This window comes from Helianthus annuus, chromosome 4 (assembly GCF_002127325.2).
Source record: "Helianthus annuus cultivar XRQ/B chromosome 4, HanXRQr2.0-SUNRISE, whole genome shotgun sequence".
NCBI lineage: Eukaryota > Viridiplantae > Streptophyta > Magnoliopsida > Asterales > Asteraceae > Helianthus > Helianthus annuus.
Window position 1 is genome coordinate 204,681,296 of NC_035436.2, and position 20,550 is coordinate 204,701,845.

General features: G+C 35.3%; 2 protein-coding genes across 3 annotated transcripts; both read left to right on the forward strand.

Moving 5' to 3' along the window:
• The first annotated feature begins 1,006 nt into the window (after positions 1-1,006).
• Positions 1,007-1,623, forward strand: LOC110935335. The gene has a single exon (XM_022177752.2). The coding sequence runs from the start codon at positions 1,063-1,065 to the stop codon at positions 1,480-1,482; it is 420 nt and encodes a 139-aa protein (XP_022033444.1). The 5' UTR covers positions 1,007-1,062; the 3' UTR covers positions 1,483-1,623.
• Positions 1,624-12,653: 11,030 nt separating this feature from the next.
• Positions 12,654-20,260, forward strand: LOC110938130 (GDSL esterase/lipase At2g04570). Of its 2 annotated transcripts, none has more exons than XM_022180603.2 (3): positions 12,654-13,081; positions 18,919-19,414; positions 19,889-20,260. In XM_022180603.2, the coding sequence occupies exons 1-3, from the start codon at positions 12,731-12,733 to the stop codon at positions 20,080-20,082; spliced, it is 1,041 nt and encodes a 346-aa protein (XP_022036295.1). In that variant the 5' UTR covers positions 12,654-12,730; the 3' UTR covers positions 20,083-20,260. The 2 variants fall into 2 exon arrangements, with proteins under 2 accessions (XP_022036295.1, XP_022036294.1); XM_022180602.2 differs by lacking the exon at positions 12,654-13,081 and adding an exon at positions 16,388-16,828.
• Positions 20,261-20,550: the final 290 nt, after the last annotated feature.

Sequence of the window (20,550 nt, forward strand, 5' to 3'; positions counted from 1 at the left end):
AAAACCATTTAAGCAGGTCAACGGATCAAAACACTTGGTAGCTAAAAGCATACAATATAATATTCCTTTCTATATTTATTGGAGGAGGAAAATATTAAATATGAGGTATTGAGGTGAGTGATTAAGAACCCATCAATACCAAAATATAATTATTAGGATTAGGATCAAATACAAAGGATGCTAATTGTAAGAAGTGTAAGAAGAATTTATAAAGTGACAAGTGTCTAATAACCTAAAAAAACCCACTACACAAAAAAACTCCACTACAAAAAAAAAAAAAAAAAAAAAAAACCCTTAAACATCCACCACTACCAAAAACCTAAACCCCCACCCCACCCCCCACCCCACATCACCCACCCCCAAAAAAAATATCTTTTTTTTTTGCCGAGGGGTGGGGGAGGGGGTTTAGGTTTTTTGGTGGTGGTGGGGGTGGGGTGGGTGTTTAGTTTTTTTTTAGGTTTTTGGGGGGTGGGTTAGGTTTTTTTAGGTTTTTAGAGGTGGGGTGGGGGGGTTTAGGTTTTTTGGGGTTTTTTTTTATGAGGTATAGTTTTTTTTTTATTGCCCGGGGTGGGGGTGGGGGGTTAGGTTTTTTGGGGTTTTTTTTGTGAGGTATAGTTTTTTTTTTTTTTTGTTTTTTTTTTCGGGGGGGGGGGGGGGGGTTAGGTTTTTGGGTGGGGGGGGAGGGGGGAGGGTGGGGGGTTTAGGCTTTTGGGTGGTGGTGGGGTGGGGTGGGGGTGGGTGTTTAGGTTTTTGGTGGTGATGTAGTAGGTTTAGTTTTAGGTTATTAGATACTTGTCACTCTATAAATCCTTCTTACGATTAGAAGCCTTTGTAGAATAACTTAACCCTTATTTATTATATTATTCAATCCAACAAACACTAGAAAGTCAAAAACAACAAGACTGACCCCGCGTTGTTTGAACGCACACTTGAAGTTTAGCACCATGAAAACATTGCGAATAGCCATACAATACCTATTATGCTCTCTATATATAACTCTTAGTCTCTTAACCCCACATCACAACTCCATACCAACAATACTTTACAAAATATATAGAAAAAATGAGTGTGGGATTGTTAGATGGTGCCACTATTCTCGGCTTTATCGAAGACGATGAAGCATTCAGTAGTTCGGTTCAAGATCGATTTGCTTACTTGGATACCAATCATGATGGTATCCTCTCCTATTCGGAGATGTTGAAAGAACTACAGTCTCTAAGAATGATTGAAACCCATTTCGGGGTTGATGTGAAACCCGACCCTAAAGAGCTCGCTAGTGTCTATGATTCCTCGTTCGTGCAGTTTGATCGTGATTCGAATGGAACAGTGGATTTTGAAGAATTTAAGGCCGAGACAAAACTAATGTTGCTTGCTATGGCAGATGATCTTGGTTTCTTGCCTGTTCAAATGATTTTAGATGAAGACAGCTTCCTAAAGAAAGCGGTTGATAGGGAGGATATGAAGTTGCAGTCAGGTGTATGAGATTAGTATGAACATTTCTGCATTTCACATATTATGGTTTTTTACTTTTGTATGATACGAATATGTACTTTTGTAGTTGCTAACAAGTAACAAAGAATATGTAATACAAAGATTAAAAAAATAAAAATATTAATTTATTTACTTTTTTCCTTGTATCATTAATCCAAAATTACCTTTGGCAAAGATTATTATTATTATAACCTCATACCTAAATCTTGCGGGTGAGTTTTAATAAGAGCTGAGAGTTTAGGACATCCAAGATTTATACCTAAATATTGGGTGTTTTTTTTTTTTTTTTATGTCAGAGACACTTTGTGATTTCATCTATTACCCTGTGCACCTCACTAACACCGTCTATATTTTATATTAGTTTTTTTAACTAACCAAAATACCCTCAGATATTTAGCGCCATAATTTCCCACAAATTTCAATTACTACCTGGTGCAACAAACCATAAAACCGATTTGGTCATGCCCAAACGTCACAGCCTGAGCTTACAACCATGACATGCAATATCGCCCTAACTAGGGGCGGATATATGTGGGCGTCAGGGATTGCCCAGGTACCCCTCAACTTTTTTGGCCAAAAAAAAATTGTCTCTCGGTTTTATTTATATGGATACTCTTGAATATAACATTAGAGAAAGATGAAACAGAAAAATAAAATATTTTGAAGAATAGTGAGAACTTCGACCGGTATTGCAGAGGCCAACGAAGAAGAAGACTCTTCGTTTTTTCTTATATAAAACCAAAAGAAAAAACCATTGTTATCATTTCACTTTTTTTCTTCTCTTGAAATTCAACCCACGTGGGCTCATCAGCCTACATTTTATCATTATATACAAATAGTGATAAGACGTGCGTATTACGGTCTGAGTACATCACAAACATCGAATGGATTAGTCCAACGTTATGTGATGTGTTACCAATATGAAAACGCGTTTTGATGAATCTGACTGACTCAATGTAACCTATATAAGCATTGAGATTGAATCAAAACATAAAGTAAATTGAATTTATACCGTACAATCCTAATGTATTATATGGAACCTGACAAACTCGAATTTATACCTTTAAGTCAAAATGTATTATATGCGACCCCAATCATACGTAGGAAATGTACAAAATAAAGCACGATATCAAATTTACGTTGAAACACAAACAAACTCGAACTTATATGAAAAAAGTATAACAAATATATGTGGAAATGTAGACAAACTCAAATATCGTACCAACTATGCGGTGTGATTATGCATACATCATTATCAACCCTTTACGTTAGAACGTAGACCCAATTGACTATAATCGACAAATCAAAATGTATTATATTTGACCCGACTTGTTTTCAGACAAAATTTGCGCCGAAACTTACATAAAAAGTACGCATGAAAACGTGTTATAAATGAAAACAAAATTTACGTCAAAACATACATAAAAAGTAAGCATGATAACGAATTGTATTTGAACCGACTCTTTTCCAAATAAAATTTACGTTGAAATGTAGAACAACTCGGATTTATATAGTTGAATGAAGACATATTACATTTGAGCTCAATCGTTTTTGAACAAAATTGACATCGAAAAGTACATGATGAGTACGCAAGAAAACCTATTATATTTGACCTGGCTCGTTTCTTAACAAATTTTTCGTCGAAAAGTAGACTAACACAAATTTATACTAACACGTAGATAAATATAAGAACACAACAAATTAAAATTTTTATAAGCTAACGACCGAAGGTATTAAGGGAAAATTAGATTATACATACTCTCAAGAGGGTAGAAGTGACATTTTACAAATTTATAAAATGTTAGGGGGTACATTTCCTAAACTTAAAGGACTAAAAGAGGGATGAAAATGAAATTTGAAAAACTTAAGAGTAAAAATGAAATGTCTAAGGGGTAAAAATGAAATTTATAAAACTTAGAAGGTCAACATTCCTCTTTGAGACATATTATTATTCTATTAATCATATAGTATTTAATCAACATATTATCTATTATTTAATATTAGTTTAATCAACAAGTTATTATTTAATCAACTTATTGTCTATTGTCTATTAGTTTATTAATCAACATATTATATATTATTTAATCAACTTTTTATCTATTAGTTTATTAATTTATTAATTCTTTTTATTTTATTTAGAGCTTACCATTTATAACAACCTTTTATCATAAGTATTCTATTTTTTAAACTATGTAAATACCTTATAACACTTTTCGTCATATAAAAATGCTTTATTATCAATATTATTTAGTATTAAAAACCTCAACACTTTAAAAATACACGAAATTAAAGTTCGTGATAAATTATTAGTACATTTCAAGATACAAAAACTTAGGTTAGGACCCGACCCGACATGAAGCGAGCCAGATATTTGTATATTCGTTTGTATGAAACTGAAGCATTTAAAAACAGTGACTTCATACAAATAAAATTTTGGATCCGCTACTTAATGTATGGTAAAAAAGTTGCTCTGTTTTATAAATTCACGATAAAAAAATTTAGACACCCCTATTTTTTCTTCTAGATCCACTACTAACCCTCACATGAGTTTCTTCACCACCAACATGCATGCCCATGAACCCACCCCTTATTTAGGTTTAATTACCCTAATTTCATGGAATTTGGGCAGAATCTCCAAACATCGGAGACAACATCCCAACACCAATGTTTAATCCACACATAACAAAAACATTAGTCAAAGAGCTATAGCTTAATTGGCATTAGAGAAGAAGTAAAGATTTTAGTTTGAAGTCATAGGTCTCAAGTTTAAATCCATTTTTCAATTGGGTTTTGGTGCAGTGGGTCTTCAGACGACATGTTTTCCCTTGAACTGGAGATGGTGGACTTGGCCAATGGCGTTCTCTTCAGTCACGAGCGTATGGGGTCGTCTTTTGCCATTAAGTTATTCCGGGTAGCTGAGCTTTTATTTCGTTAGCAGTTCAAAAAAACATAACAAAAACATTGTTTTACTTGTTTTGATAAAAACTGAATACAAAAGTTTTTTTTTTCTATTTATGAAGTGGCGCTAAAAGTTTTTAAAACAGTGGCTTTTAATAAATTTAGAACCACCTCTCACTTATAATACTAGCCTCCGTTTTAGTTGGAATTGAAGCTTGCAATGTTACTTTTTAGTTAGTTACTCAATGAATGTAAATATATACTCAATGGCAAGTGCGTACCCACCCCAAGCCGAGGGTGGACGGGTGCACTCCTTGAAAAAATAAATTTTAGTGTTATTTTTCGCCGAAAATTTCGACCGCACCCCTTGTAAATTTTCACCCGCATCCCTTGGAAATTTTCAACCGCCTCACTTAGAAAAAAATATTATAAAATTATAAAAAAAATCAAACACTGATTATTATTTTATATATAAGTATATAACACAAATTATAGAATTATTATCTAACCACTTATTAACGTAATTACTTAACCTAATCAAAGCCCAATCTACAATCTATTTTTATTAACCCAAGCCCAAACCCAACCCAAAAAATTTGAACTAAATAAAATAACCCAAACCCATCCACCTATTCCAATTCCAACTCCATATACCGCCAAAAAAACTCCTAATGACTTGTAGTTAAATGATTTTGTTGTTTTATTTATAGCTTTGTTTGTTTAAATGGTTAGTTACAAGTAATCAACATTTAATACTAGGGTCTGAATGTTTGAAAATAAAATTGAAAATTATGGACTATGGTTGATCATGATTGATTATTTTTTCGCAAATTGGATTTAAATAATCCAAACTCACTGTTATTGGCCAATAATAAACCCAACTCATTTAATCACCAATAATAATCCGAACTATTCACTTTTGTTTGTAAAATACTCCCAGTTAAAAAACACTAACTAGGTTTAAAAATTGCTGACGTGGCAGGTGACGTGGCATGCCACATCAGCAAATTTGCTGATGTGGTAGTTGATGTGGTATTTTTTGATGACGTGGCAGCTGACGTGGCTGTCTACGTGGCATTTTTGATGACGTGGCAACTGATGTGGCAGGTGACGTGGCATGCCACTTCAACAATTTTTTAACCTAGTTAGTGTTTTTTTAACTGTGAGTATTTTACAAACAAAAGTGAATAGTTCGGATTATTATTGGTGATTAAATGAGTTGGGATTATTATTAGCCAATAACAGTGAGTTGTGATTATTTAAATCCAATTTGCCTTATTTTTTTAAGTGTTTAGTGTTATTTTATTAATTTATGGAGCGATTTATATGTGATAGTAACCATGAGTAGGAATGAATGAACTCATGGAGTGTTTAGTATCTTTAGATGATGTTTTAGATAAATTTCGAAAAATGAAAATATGTCGGACACAATTTTAAATACGTCTGTAATGACGTTTGACGTGTTGTTGATAATTATATAAATTTTTGTTTAATGTTCTTTTGTCTTACATTACCCGACCTGACCAGCTATGAACCGATTTTTTTTTATATTGCTAGGGGCCTAAAATCTTTAAAAATATTCCGCACCCTCAGCAAAAAAATTCTTGAATCCACCACTGCTCAATGGAGATTCGTTTGAGGCAGTGGTAGGGAGTATAGTGGATTATACAATAACTTAAACCGACTATTATTTTAGTCCTTTGTAAAATATTGATACCAATAAGAAGTTACTTGGGCCTTCAAGTCATCTAATCTAGGGGTGCAAATTAGCCGAGCCGAGCCCGAGCTCGGCCAGGCTTGAGCTCGAGCTCGATTAACTTATGAGAGCTCGGGCTTGAGCTCGGCTCGATTCGAGCTTTGTTTTCAAAGCTCGAGCTCGGCTCGTTTGTATTTTATCAAGCTCGAGCTCGGCTCGGGCTCGGCTCGTTTATTATCTATTAATTAGGATATTAAATAAAAATAATATAAATAATATACTTTTTATGCTTGCGAGCTCGATAAGTAAAGCTCGGGCTCGGGCTCGTTTACTAAATAAGCTTATTTTTAGGTTTGAGGTCGGCTTGTAAACAAGTTTAAATAAGCTTGGCTCGTTTACACTAAGGCTCGATAAGGCTCTGTGAGGCTCGAGCTCGGGCTCGATAAACAAACGAGCTTTGTTTTGAGGCTCAAGCTCGGCTCGGGCTCGATAAGGCTCGGCTCGGGCTCGATAAGACTCGGCTCGTTTCGAGCTTTTTCTCGAGCCGATCTTGAGTAGCTCGCGAGCCGCTCGGCTCGTTTGCACCCCTAATCTAATCCAAACCCAATGTAACAAACATATTCCAAGTAAAGTTTGAAATTTTGTTTGACGGATTGCTTATTGGAAGACTCTAGCAAGAACGCGTCTTGAATTCTTGATGGCATTGGCAATTGGATTGATTTTGACTCAAATCTTCTGTTCACGTTGTGAGATGCTTTAGATATTGCGGATCACAGGGCGGATATACAGTAGAAGAAGGGGTAGCGTTCGTCGCCCCTTGATACTTCGACGGTAGTGTAAATTTTGAAAAAAAATGACTTTTTGTTATTCCGTTACCCCTTTTCTTTTGAAATGTTGCCCCTATAAGAATTTTCTAGATCCGCCACTGAGTCACCATAGTTAGTGTCTTGGAAACATGGGAGAGAATGTACAAGTGGTCAGAACTTAGTCATTTTGGTTTGGTTTATGCAAAAAGATAGAGCATAGTGTGACACCTCGGAAAATTATATCAAATGATATGGCAACACGTGTCTGATAACTCTCAAATATTCCCGATAAGTTAGACGAGAGGGACAACTTTCATAAAAATGTGGAAGATTGAAAGTTGAGGGGTCAAAGATGAATAAAATGCCAAAATTTGGCCTTTGACGGTCCCTTACGGACCGCAAGGCATATGTCTTACGGCCCGTAAGGCATTTGAATTATGTGGGCGCCAGAAGCCCTTACGGACCGCAAGGCCTCACCTCTTGCGGTCCGCAAGAGGGTCACTGCCAGTTTGTGCAGCTGGCAACTGCAGCTGCTGCTCCTGCCACCTTTCTCGCGAATTTGTCACCTTCTTCCACCTCCTTACACATGGTATGCCACTTAGCATCACCTCAAAGCTTCAGAGACATGTGGCATGATCTTGTAGCTCTTGTGCAAAGTATAAATAGAGGCCTCCATGAACCATTCAAGACTTGCACCTTCACATTTCTTATTCTCTAATTTTCTTGGAGTGCTTCTGATCTATAGAGGCTTCCTTTCTGGAGTTATAACACTCCTTTGAACATTTGTAAGTGTTCTAAGTCAGTCTTGTTTCATTCCTAGGCTAGTTATTAGTCGAAAGTCAAGCAAATTGACTTTGGCTTTGACTTTCAGTTATGACCATTTCGGTCAAGCCAAAGTTCGAATCGAACTTGGCTATGTGATCATAATAATGAAGGTGTTAATCCCTTATGATGGCACCCTCTGAAAATCATGTTAAGTTAGTGAAATGACGGGTTAAAGTTTTATTAATTAAAAGTCAAAAATGCAGATTTTCGTAATTTACATTAATTGAACTTTTCAGTAATCAAACCTTAATTTTTGACATTATAACAGTTTATATAAAATATTAGGACATGTTAGATCATGTCCAACTCGTCATTTCCTATGCTCGGTTTGCAACCGAAAGTCAAACAGTTTGAGTTCTGTTTTGACTTTTGATTCTGACCCGTTTGAGCAAGTTTAGAGACTGATTAATGGTTGTAATATGATTATATTATTGTAGGAAATAACTGTTGGAGGTTATACCTTCTGATCATAGTCGGGTTTATTGCAAAGTCCACATAATATTCCTAATAATGCCTAAAATGCCCTTATAGTGTTAAATGAGTTTTAAAGACCAAAAGAACATATAATCTGAGTTTGAAACTGATGTAGTAACATAATGAAATATATTTTGACATATTGGGCTTATCATAAACCTATCCGACCACCCGATAACTCATATGCGCGTACGGCTAACTTTAATAGCATAAAATATATAAGTTAGCCGAATCGGGTCAAAACCTTTCCAAATCTGTTCTAATCAGAATGTTTGGTCGATTGACCCATATATTACAAGTCCTTGTACTCGGAAGGGTATAAACCATATTCTATTAGGTCTCCGTTTAATCTAGCGAACCGTACTTATCATTTAAAGTTAACCGGTCAAGTCAAATGATTTTCAAAAAGAGTCGGTTAATTGTATTAACCAGCGAAATCTGACGTATTTTCAAAAGACTAATCGTAGGTTATATAGCAAGTACGGAATAGGCTAGAGCTGCTCGGTCTAGGCGATTTGGAATTTGCAACTCCACGAAAGACCTATTAGTCTCAAGTCATATTTTGTTTTGTTCGGTTCGGCTGTGGATCTATTTAATACGAACTGTCTGTATATTATTTTGAACTTTGAACTTTATGTTTGTACTTTATCATAATTAATTTAAAATCCTATCTTCCACTGTGAATTGCGATTACTGGTACCAATCGTCACGCATATACCCCAAGTCTGGCCCCGCCGGGAAATCAAGGTGTGACACATAGATATCCCCTATATTACAAATTAGTTTGGGAAGCTCTAGTACGAATGACGATATGTGCAATGTGGAGGCATGGAGCCAACAAAACAAGTTGTTTAGTCCAAAGTTCTATTTGGTGACTCTAACACATAATCCAAGTGGGTTTCATGTCAAAACATTAGTTTACTTGAACTCATTCATAATCCAAGTTCTATTTGGTGATTCTAACACATATTCATGCTTGTTTTCATGCTAATTCATGGATTGATCACAAACCCACTTCTTGCAAAATCACCAAATCAAACTTTACGACTTACCACATGTTTGTTACGATGAGATAGTGAGAATTCTTCCTTCATGCAAGGTATCATCACCCAAATTGACCTTGATTTGGCTGAATTTTGTGATGGATTAAAATTGTGATGGTGCCTGAGTTATTCCCTATGAGTTTCGCATTGAATCTTGTTCAAACCCCAAACAGATGATTTTCAGGATTGATGCTAACGGACAATTAACCCCGCGAGAATCTCTAAAGCTACTGGATCACGAATTATGGAGCAGATACCGATTCCAGAGGTTCCAGATACTTTTGATACTCGTTCTAAGATCACACTCTAGTGATTTCGAGTATCATCAACGAAATTACGAGTTTCTGTTTTTATAAATTAGATAACTGCTACAATTTCTCTCTTCTCTCTCTCTCTCTCCACATCGACAAATACACACACCATAACCATTTTTTTAAATTCTCATTCTCTTAGTAACTTAACTATCGAACATGTCCAACTTTGGTCCCTTCGTTTATTTAATTGTTTTGTTTAGTCACAAACTACCTTCCCTACTATTCAACTTGCATTTTTAACTAACTTAGTTACCACATATCGTATCGTGTAAAATAAAACAAGCGGCGGAGATAAGCCCTCGTTTACTCAGCCCCACACTTTCTCGATGGAGATAAGCAGCGGTCGGAGCGGGAGGTTTAGTAGAGATAAGGCGGATGTGTGGTGGTTGTTGAAGAGAACTGTGAAGAGAGAGATAAGGCTAAAGAATTATAGCGATGATTTTTTAAATAAAGAGGGAGAGGAGATTGATATATTTGCAGACTTTGGGGGTTTAGGATGGTGGTGGTGGTGGTGATGATAGTAGCGGTGATGGTAGTGGGTGGTGGATGGTGCAGAGAAGGTATAGAGAGGGGATGGAGAGAGTGTGTTTTAATTATGTCGAGAGAAGTAGAGAGAGAGAGATGGTTATTAATAATAAATAATTAATTACTTATATATAAAAATACTGAAATACCCCTACCCTTAGTTGAATGATTTAATGAGTTAAGAGTTGGGGAGCAAAATGAATAAAACATGGTAAACTATTGGAGTAAAATGACTATTTTTAAAGGATTGTGGCAAAATCATTAAAACGACCAAACCACAAGGAGCAAAATGAAAGTTTACTCCAAAATAAATAAATAAGAACCAATAAAAACTAACACAAAATCCACCAACCAATAAAATGCCGCCACCTCACACCCCACAATCCCTCCACTGGTGAAAACTAACTCACTCCGCCCTTCACACCAGCCTCGGGCTGGTGTGCCCGGCGTGAAGAGGCTTCCACGCCTTCAAATCACGCCCACTCCGTGTGGCACTTTCTATAACTATTGTGACAAGTAATTTAACGGTCAAAGAATGACTGAACAAAAATGTTGTTACTCCTATTAATAAAACCTTTTTTTTACGGCAAACATAACCTTTTCTATAACTATTGTCGTCGTCATCTTGTTGAAGATATATCAATGTGATACAGTACACATAAATCATTTAATGTATCTTTGGTATTTAATTAATTATTAATTAGGTGTCATAATTCGAACATGCAATCTCATACAAAAAAGGTTCAACTATAATGAGTCGATATATTGTGGTTTATAAAATACACGTTTCTTACATTGTTCTGTGTTCATTTCTATTTAAACAATAAGTTAAAGAAAATACGTAAAAATCAATTAATCAAATCCTAACAACTACAAAACACTTTAGATGATGAATTTTAACATAAAAATTACAATATGGAATATAATTGGAAATCATAAATAGGACTTTATAAGAAGTTCGTGTCTAGCTCCAAATTAGTTCGTTTGTAAACGAGTTAATCCCAAGCCGACGTCAGCTCGGCTTGTTGACTCGCTCACTGGCATGTTTAAATTAAAGCCCAAATTATATACACATAATTGTAACTTAAAGCATGCGACATTTTTAATTAAAAAAAGTTATAGTCCAAATTCTGATATTTAAATACAAATATGAGTAAAGAAACACCAAGTTTAAAAAACTCAAAATGTTATAAAAATTAACAAGCCGACTCGACGAACTCCGAGTTGACAAGAGCTTTTAACGAGTTGGGTCCAAACGTGACATTCCAACTTGTTAAAATAAACTAATCAAGCCGGCTAGACTTTGTTTGTATATGTACTCAGCCAAAACCATCATGACTCAGTTCGGCTCGGCTCAAAAAGGTTAACATCATCAATGATGTGATTGAAGATGTAATATTTATAACTGATGATGTAACATCAACAATTATAAATATTAGAGTAAACCTGAATTTTCGTCCCTGTGGTTTGCTTATTTAACACGATTAGTCCACTAGTTTAAAAATTGCATTTATCATGGAATAGTTTGAATATTCCAACATTTCTGGTCCACCACTCTAATAGCCATCCAATAAAGTGGTGTACTAGAAGTGTTATTATCCAATAGAGTGATGTACTAAAAGTATTAGAATATGCAAACTATCGGATGAATGGATGATAAATGCAATGAACGAAGGAATGGAATGGACGAGGTAATGGAATGGACGAGCGAATGCAATGGATCATTACCATTCCATGTCTTGTTTGGTTACCATGTGCGAATGTAATGAGTTATTATTGTGTATTGTTCGGTAGGAAACAAAAACGGAGTAATAAAATCAGCGGTGAGTGGTGGTGGTGGTAGTGACTGTGGGTGGTTATAGGTGGCGGTGGTGGGTGTTGGCGGCGGCGATGGGTGGTGGTGGTGGCGGCGAGTGGCAGTGCGGCGGCGACGACGAGCGGTGGTGGTGGCAAGGTGGTCGTTGGTGGTGGGTGGCAGCAGAGGTGGCGGTTGGTGGCGGCGGCGGCGGTTGGTGGTGGCGGTGGCGGTGGCGTCGACGATGGTGGTGGGCGGCGGCGGCTAGTGTCGTTAGCGGTTGGTTGCAGCTGTGGGTGATAACGGTGGCGAGTGGGTGGCGGCGGCGGCGGTTGTCGGGGTGAGGGGGGTGGCGGCGATGGCGTCGGTGGTGGGTGGTGGTGGTGGTGGGTGGTGGTGGTGGGTGGTGGTGGTGGTGGTGGTGGGTTGTGGTGTTGTTGATGAATGGTGCAAGAGGGGATGGAATGGAAAAAAAACATGAGGGATGGAAGGAATGATTTTGAGGGAATGAAATGTATTTTGGAATGGATGATTCCATTCAATGGACCAACCAAACACCATTTTTTTCATTCCATCGTAATCATCCATTTCATTTCACCTCTCATTCCTGCATACCAAACACTACCATAGTGTTTGATCAGCAAACCACGTTCACGGAGACGAAAATTGAGATTTACTATAAATATTATCTTATCAATAAATCATGGTTGGCCATTAATTACCATCTCATAAGTCATGACTACAATAATATCAAATCCCATTTATTACTTTCAACAAACTCCCCTGCAACCCAATCCTCATTAATCTTATTTATACTCATCTCCAGTCACTCTTCTCTAGGCATTCTCCTCTAGCTTTCAAAAATGGTATTTTTCATAGTTTTCACTCTTCTCATGCAAATCTACACCACCGGAGCCAAGATTCCGGCAGTGATCGTGTTCGGCGACTCATCGGTAGACGCTGGAAACAACAACCACATTCAAACGGTTCTAAAAAGCAATTTCCGGCCATACGGTCGTGACTTTTTTGGCGGAAAGGCTACCGGAAGATTCTCAAACGGGCGTGTTCCGACTGATTTTATATCGGAGTCGTTTGGTCTCCGGCCGTATGTGCCGGCTTATTTAGATCCGGCGTATAATATTTCGGATTTTGCTACCGGAGTTTGTTTTGCATCTGCTGGTACCGGTTACGATAATGCTACTTCTGACGTACTTGTAAGTTCTCTTTGCAGCATAATGTTATTCTCACTAGCTTTAATGGAAACATAAAAATATATAATTTTCATATAAATATATATGCTAATTTATATTAGAATAAATGTAATAAAATTATAATAAGATTAGAAATGATAAAACATGTTGGATGTCATACATGCACATAAATGTAGTGTTAAATTTCGGTTATATAAATGATAATTGAAAATTATCTGTGTATGTTATTTTTAGAATATTCGTTACTTTTTTTAATATAAAAATGTCAAAAAAATAAGTAGATACACATTAATATCATTAATTTATTAGGTAAATAAATTGTTTTTTTAGGATTAGATGGTTTTGTAAAGGATACTACTATATACACCCCCTAATTACTAAATACACACTCCTTCTCTCACATATTTACAGATAGGAAATGTGTGAGACCGGTATTTTTCCTCTCACAAAGAGGGATATAATTAGTAATTAGAGGGTGTGTTATCAAGCCTTTTGTAAAATCGTATACACGTGTAGGATGATCATTTTTCATAACCTTTAAGTTTATTTAAACTTTAAAGCACGTGTCTATGTCAAATTTTATTTCTGTGTTAGAATCCACCAAATGTAATAGCTGTTATGAAAACTGGTCATATTTTAATTAACTTAAGTACTAAACTTAAGGGTTTATTATAATTAAGTTACACCTAAAGGGGTCTACCTATACATTTCTATTACTATAGGGTTACAAATGAAACTCTAAATACAAATGAAACTCTAAAAATCATACTCAATAAATCTCATCAATAGCAAAACTAAGGTGGGATCTGAGCAGAGTAAGATTTGTAGACAGTCTTATCTTTATCCCGTAGGAATAGAGAGTTTGCTACCAAAATAAATGTAGTGTTAAATTTCGGTTATATAAATGATAATTGATAATTATCTGTGTATGTTATTTTTAGAAAATTCGTTACTTTTTTTTTTAATATAAAAATGTCAAAAATAAGTAGATACACATTAATATCATTAATTTATTAGGTAAATAAATTGTTTTTTAGGATTAGATGGTTTTTTAAAGGTGCTACCCCCTGATTACTAAGACCATCTGTAATGGGCGTGGTTTTTTCAAAATCTTCCATCAAACACGCTCAATATTGCCCCACCCCCACCCCGGGGGCGTTTTCGGGCGTTTTTTTCAAAAAAAAAAAAATTGTCTCCAGCGTGATTTAAAACACGCCTTGTCCCAATTTGTTTATCCAATCACCTTCTATCTTCCTATTTTTTATCCAATAAGATTTTTTTATGGTTTTTGTTTTGTTTAATTATGTTAGATCTCATTTAACATAATGCCCCATATCCCCACTACACCCTCTAAAAAAATTGACTGAATTAGTTTTCTTTAAATTCGTTTTCTTTAAAATAAAATTGACTGACTTCGCTAAAAACCCGAGCAAATTGCCTGGATATGTAATTTTTTTTCAAAAACCACCTAGATGTTCTATATGAGAATTCTTAATATATTTTTCTATGTTTTAATTAATTCTCAAATTTCCTTTCAATTATAGAGTTAAAAATCAGTAATTTGCACTCAATAAAGGTATAAGATTTTTTTGAAAAGGAAAGAATAAAGATATACTTCTTTTAAGGGTTAACGTAAAGTTGTGCAATCAAATTTTGATATGTTTTAATGAAGTTGTTTAAAATACATTTCATTAATTTCAACTGATAAAATGCAAGTTACTTGGTGACTTGAAACACCACTTGATCAATTTAACCGTTTTAAATACAAATTCACACAATTGTATAATCAAAATTTTAAGTGATGCGCTAAAGTTGATGTTATGCGATATGCTTTGTAGATAAGATAAGATGTTATGCTCTATAGGACATGATGTTATGCTTTTGAACATTTTCTAATACTCTCTTTCAAGTTAAGTAACGGGGTCTCCGATACTTAACTTGTCAAAACAGTTACTGAATATTGTTCCGTTAACAACTTTCCTTAATATATCTGCTAATTGGTCTTCTAATTGAACGAATGGAAGCTGGATAATTTATGTTTCAAGTTTTTCTTTGATGAGGTGTCTGTCAACTTCCACATGCTTTGTACAATCGTGTTGAACTGGATAGCTTTAAAATTTGTATTGTGGCTTCGTTATCACACGTGATCATACTAGTTTTGTCTTGAGGAAACCCAATCTCACTCGGAAGTTTGTGTATCCACAGAACTTCTGCCAAGCCTCGTGCAATCCCTATGAATTCTACTTGCGCACTAGATAAAGCTACAACCTTTTGTTTTTTTGTTTCTCCAAGTGACAACATTCCCACCAACCAGAGTGAAGTAGCCTGATGTTGATCTTCGGTCTCCTTTATCCCCTGTCAATCTACATCTGTATATGCCTGAACTTTTAGATGTCTGTTTGGTTTAGAGAGAACCCCATGTCCTACTTTCCCAATAAGATATCTTATAATCCTCCATACTGCTTCCATGTGAGCAGTTTGAGGTTGATGAATAAACTAGTAGACCACTCCAACTGCAAATGTGATGTCTGGACGGGTATGTGAGAAGTATATTAATTTACCCACCAGATGTTAGTATCTTCCTTTGTCGGCCAATTTTTCTTCGTCTTCCATATAAAGGTTTTGGTTAGCTGTCATAGGGGTGCCAACCAGTTTTACAGTCGATCATTCCCGTCGATCATTCCCGCCTCTGCCAGGAGATCAGGAATGTATTTCTTTTGACATACAAAGATCCCTTGGTTGGACCTTAGAACTTCAATTAAAGGAAGTACTTTAGTCTTCCATAGTCTTTCATTTCGAATTCTGTGAACAAATTTGCCTTCAATCTTTTCATATCTTCATCATCCTTTCCTATAATGATTATGTCCTCAACATAAACAATCAAACAAGTTACACGTTTACCTCTTTGTTTAAGGAACAATGTATGATCAGAGCTGCTTTGTTGAAAGCCATATCCTTTCATTGCTAGAGTAAACCTACCAAACCAAGCTCGAGGAGACTGCTTAAGCCCGTAGAGAGTTTTCTTAAGTCGACATACTTCTTAGGTGTTGAAATCTTCTATTAACCCAAGAGGAGCTTCCATATGCACTTATTCTTTTAATTCCCAACTAAACTCACATCGACTCGGCTCTGCTAACCTCTCACTAGTTATAAATGTATATTGTTTGGTCACTTACCCGTTTGAGTCAAGGGTTGTTTAATGAAGTTTACTTTTCATAAAAATAATCTATAAATAAAATTTCTAGAAGGCCATTAATTACCATCTCATAACTACAAAAATATCATTTCCAATTTATTACTTTCAACAAACTCCTCTTCAACGCCAATCCTCATTATTTTTATTTATACTCATCTCCAGGCACTTACTTTTCTCTAGGCATTCTCCTTTAGCTTCCAAAAATGGTATTTTTCATAGTTTTCACTCTTCTCATGCAAATCTACACTACCGGAGCCAAGATTCCGGCGATAATCGTGTTCGGCGACTCATCGGTAGACGCCGGAAACAACAACCACATTCAAACGGTTGCAAAAAGCAATTTCCGGCCATACGGTCGTGACTTTTTTGGCGGAAAGGCTACCGGAAGATTCTCAAACGGGCGTGTTCCGACTGATTTTATATCGGAGTCGTTTGGTCTCCGGCCGTATGTGCCGGCTTATTTAGATCATGCGTATAATATTTCGGATTTTGCAACCGGAGTTTGTTTTGCATCTGCTGGTACCGGTTACGATAATGCTACTTCTGACGTGCTTGTAAGTTCTCTTTGTGACGTAATGTAATGTAATTTCCATATAAATTATCATCATCGTGTTCAGCAAAAAAGAGTAAGATGTAGACAACCATAGGGAAAGAGAGGGTGCTTCCAGTTTCATATAAATATATATATATGCTAATTATATTAGATTATTAGAATAAATGTAATAAAGTTATAAAAGAATTAGAAATGATAAAACATGTGTTACATATATCGGATTATAAATGATAATTGAAATTATCTGAGTATGATATTTTTAGAAAATTCGTTACTTTTTTTTAATATAAAAATGTCAAAAAAAAAGTAGATACACATTAATATCATTCATTTATTAGGTAAATAAATTGTTTTTTTAGGATTAGATGGTTTTTGTAAAACCGTACGCACGTGTAGGATGATCATTTTTTATAACCTTTGAGTTTATTTAAACTTTAAAGCATGTGTCTATATCAAATTTTAGTTCTCTGATAGAAGTTTTGTTTTAATAAATCCCCCAAATATAACAAATGTTATGAAAACTGGTCATCCGAATTTTAATTAACTTAAGTACTAAACTTATGGTTTGCCTTAATAGAGGGAAATCCATTTTTTCACATTTAAATTCGTTGTCTTTAAAATAAAATTACTAAACAGGGTCCAACGGGTTGTGAATAGTAATCTCTCAACCTTTAAGGGTCGTTTCGTCTTTAGTAGGATTGGTTTTGCAATTCAAAAGGGGGTTGCGGCGCAGCTTGTTGCTCGTTTACCTGTCACTTGTTTGTAATTTGTTACTTTGTGATGTTAGTTTAGTTTAAAAAATAATTAAAATAAAATAAAATTGACTGAATTAGCTAAAAACCCGAGCAAATTGCCTGGATATTTAAAGCTTTTTAAAAACCACCTAGAGGTCCTATAAAAGAATTCTTAATATATTTCTATGTTTTAATTAATTCTCAAATTTCCTTTCAATTATAGAGTTAAATCAGTAATTTGCAGTCAATAAAGGTATAAGATTTTTTTTGAAAAGGAAAGAATAAAGGTATATTTCTTTTGAGGGTTAACATATCTTCTTTTTTCTTAATAAAAAGTTGTCCAATCAAATTTTGATATGTTAAAGTTAATGAAGTTGTTTAAAATACATTTGATTATGAAAAATTGATAAAACACAAGTTACTTGGTGACTTATAATACCACTTCATTAATGTTAACCACTAACGTGTGCTAGTTCACTTGATAGAAACGCATACCCCTTAAAGGGGGAGACAAATGGGTGAATTTTAGAATTATTAGTGGTGCAAAGTTAAATAGAGTAACATTTTTCGTTAAAAAAAATCATTGACTGTTTTAAATACAAACGTCAGTTCATCAAATAAGTTGACCCGTTAAAGGGGTAAAAAGTTATATATATATATATAGGGAGAAGATCATGCGAGAACCACCTCTTATTGTGAGAACCGCGAGAACCAATGTGAACACACAAAAAATACCTAAAAATAGCTAAAAATCACACAAATTTTTTTTTTTTGAATTTTTTAATATTTTTGTTAAAAAAATCGCTACTTTTCGAAGCAAAAAAAAAATGTTTTAAATTTTTTTTTTTTTAAAAAAAAATTTTTTGGCTTCTAAAAGTAGCGATTTTAACATAAAAAATATTAAAAATTCAAAAAAAAAATTTAGATTTTTTTAGATTTTTTTAGGTTTTTTGGGGGTTTAGTTTTTAGCATTTTAGATTGGGGGGGGGGGGTTAGGTTTTGGGGGGGTGGGGGAGGGGGGTTTAGGTTTTTTTTTTTTTTTTTTTGGGGGGGGGGTGGGGTTAGGTTTTTTTTAGCATTTAGCTTGGGGGGGGGGGGATTAGGTTTTGGGGGGGGGGGGTTTAGGTTTTTGGGGGGGGGGGTGGGGGTTAGGTTTTTTTATGTTTTTTTAGCTATTTTAGGTTGTGTTCACATTGGTTCTCAAGGTTCTCACAATAAGGGTGGTTCTCGCATGAGCCCCTATATATTCAAGTTTCACAAGTAGGTATATAATTTGGTTGAACTTTCTTTTAAATTAACATTCTTCTTTATTATAGTTGTACAAAACATTAATAACATTGGTATGTTTTAAATACAGTCAGTGATACCTCTATGGAAGGAAGTGGAGTACTACAAGGAGTACCAAAAGAAACTAAGACACCATTTGGGTGACCAAAAAGCCAATTCTATTATATCACAAGCACTCTACCTTACAAGCATGGGCACCAATGACTTTCTTGAGAACTACTATACACTCTCCCACAGGAGATCACAATACACAATCACCCAATATCAAGATTATCTAGTCACCATTGCCGAGTCGTTTATCAAGAAGCTCTACGGCCTGGGTGCGAGAAAGCTTTCACTCGGGGGTCTTCCTCCTATGGGTTGTTTGCCATTGGAGCGGACCACAAGTTTCATGATTGGAAATGGAGATACATGCAATGGTGCATATAACAAAGTGGCCATGGCGTTTAACCGGAAGTTGAGTGGTTTGGTCAAACGGTTAAATACCGAGCTTTCGGGGAGCAAAATCGTCTTTTCTAACCCGTATCCTATTTTCCAGCAAATTGTCCAAAAACCGTCATCTTTTGGTAAGCTTTTCTTCTCTATTTAAGTAGGGGCGGTAGTTCCTGACACGACTTGAAATAATTGTTGTATATAACCTGTTTAATAAATGGGTCACAATTGCTTGACATGTTTAACACATTTAGTTAAACGGATTGTGTTCGGGTTGACCTATATAATCCTTTTAATTATACTGGTTGATCAGTTAACCCGTTTAATTAAACGAGTTGGCCCAAAAACTCGTTTAACATGTTTACAACTTGCTTAGAACCCACCAACCCATCAACACGTTTAGTTGACTGGGGTGTGCTCGGTGGGGATGAGCAATGGGCTTTAACCGGTTACCTATGTTTGTTATTAATTCTTTGCACCTATGTAAATTACGGTATTTTTAGTAAAACATTAGTATTTAAATTGGATTTCATATCCTTAAACTTGTAAAAAAAATCCAGAAAATTAAAAAAAAAATAACAAATTATCGTTTGTTGAATTTCAAACAGGATTTGAGGCAGCCGCAGTGGCATGTTGTTCAACGGGACTGTTTGAGATGGGATATATGTGCGACCAATATAATCCATTCACCTGCTCAGATGCCAGCAAATATGTTTTCTGGGATTCTTTCCATCCTACTGAAAAAACCAACCGTATCATTTCTCGACATTTGTTCAAAACCGTTCTCTCGAAATTTTTGTAGTACCTTGGGATTATATATTTAGAACAAAAAAAAAAGGAAAGATAAGTTTATAATGTGGACGGTGTGTTATATATGCTGTATTCATGGCATTATGTATGATACATAAATAAAAGAGATCGCATGTTGCGATTTCAAATTCTAAGCCGTTTTAGGAATTATTGTTTATCTTTTTCTTAAACGTGGTGGTTTTCTTAGATTCTTATGTCAAGTTATGTTTGTTAATACCCCTTTTTTCACCTATACTCTTAATTCACTAAATTAAAAGCCTAAAAGCCCAATAAAATAGAAGAAATATGTATTTTTGTTTTTTAAGTAGGCCCAATCTTTAGGGTCAACCTTTGCTCAAGTAAGATGCACATTGGGCCACCCTATAATCCCAATAATCAATTACACATAAATAGAAAAAAACAATTTAAAACAGAGAAAATTATAGACTAATGACAGGTAGACGGGTAGCAAGCTGTGCCG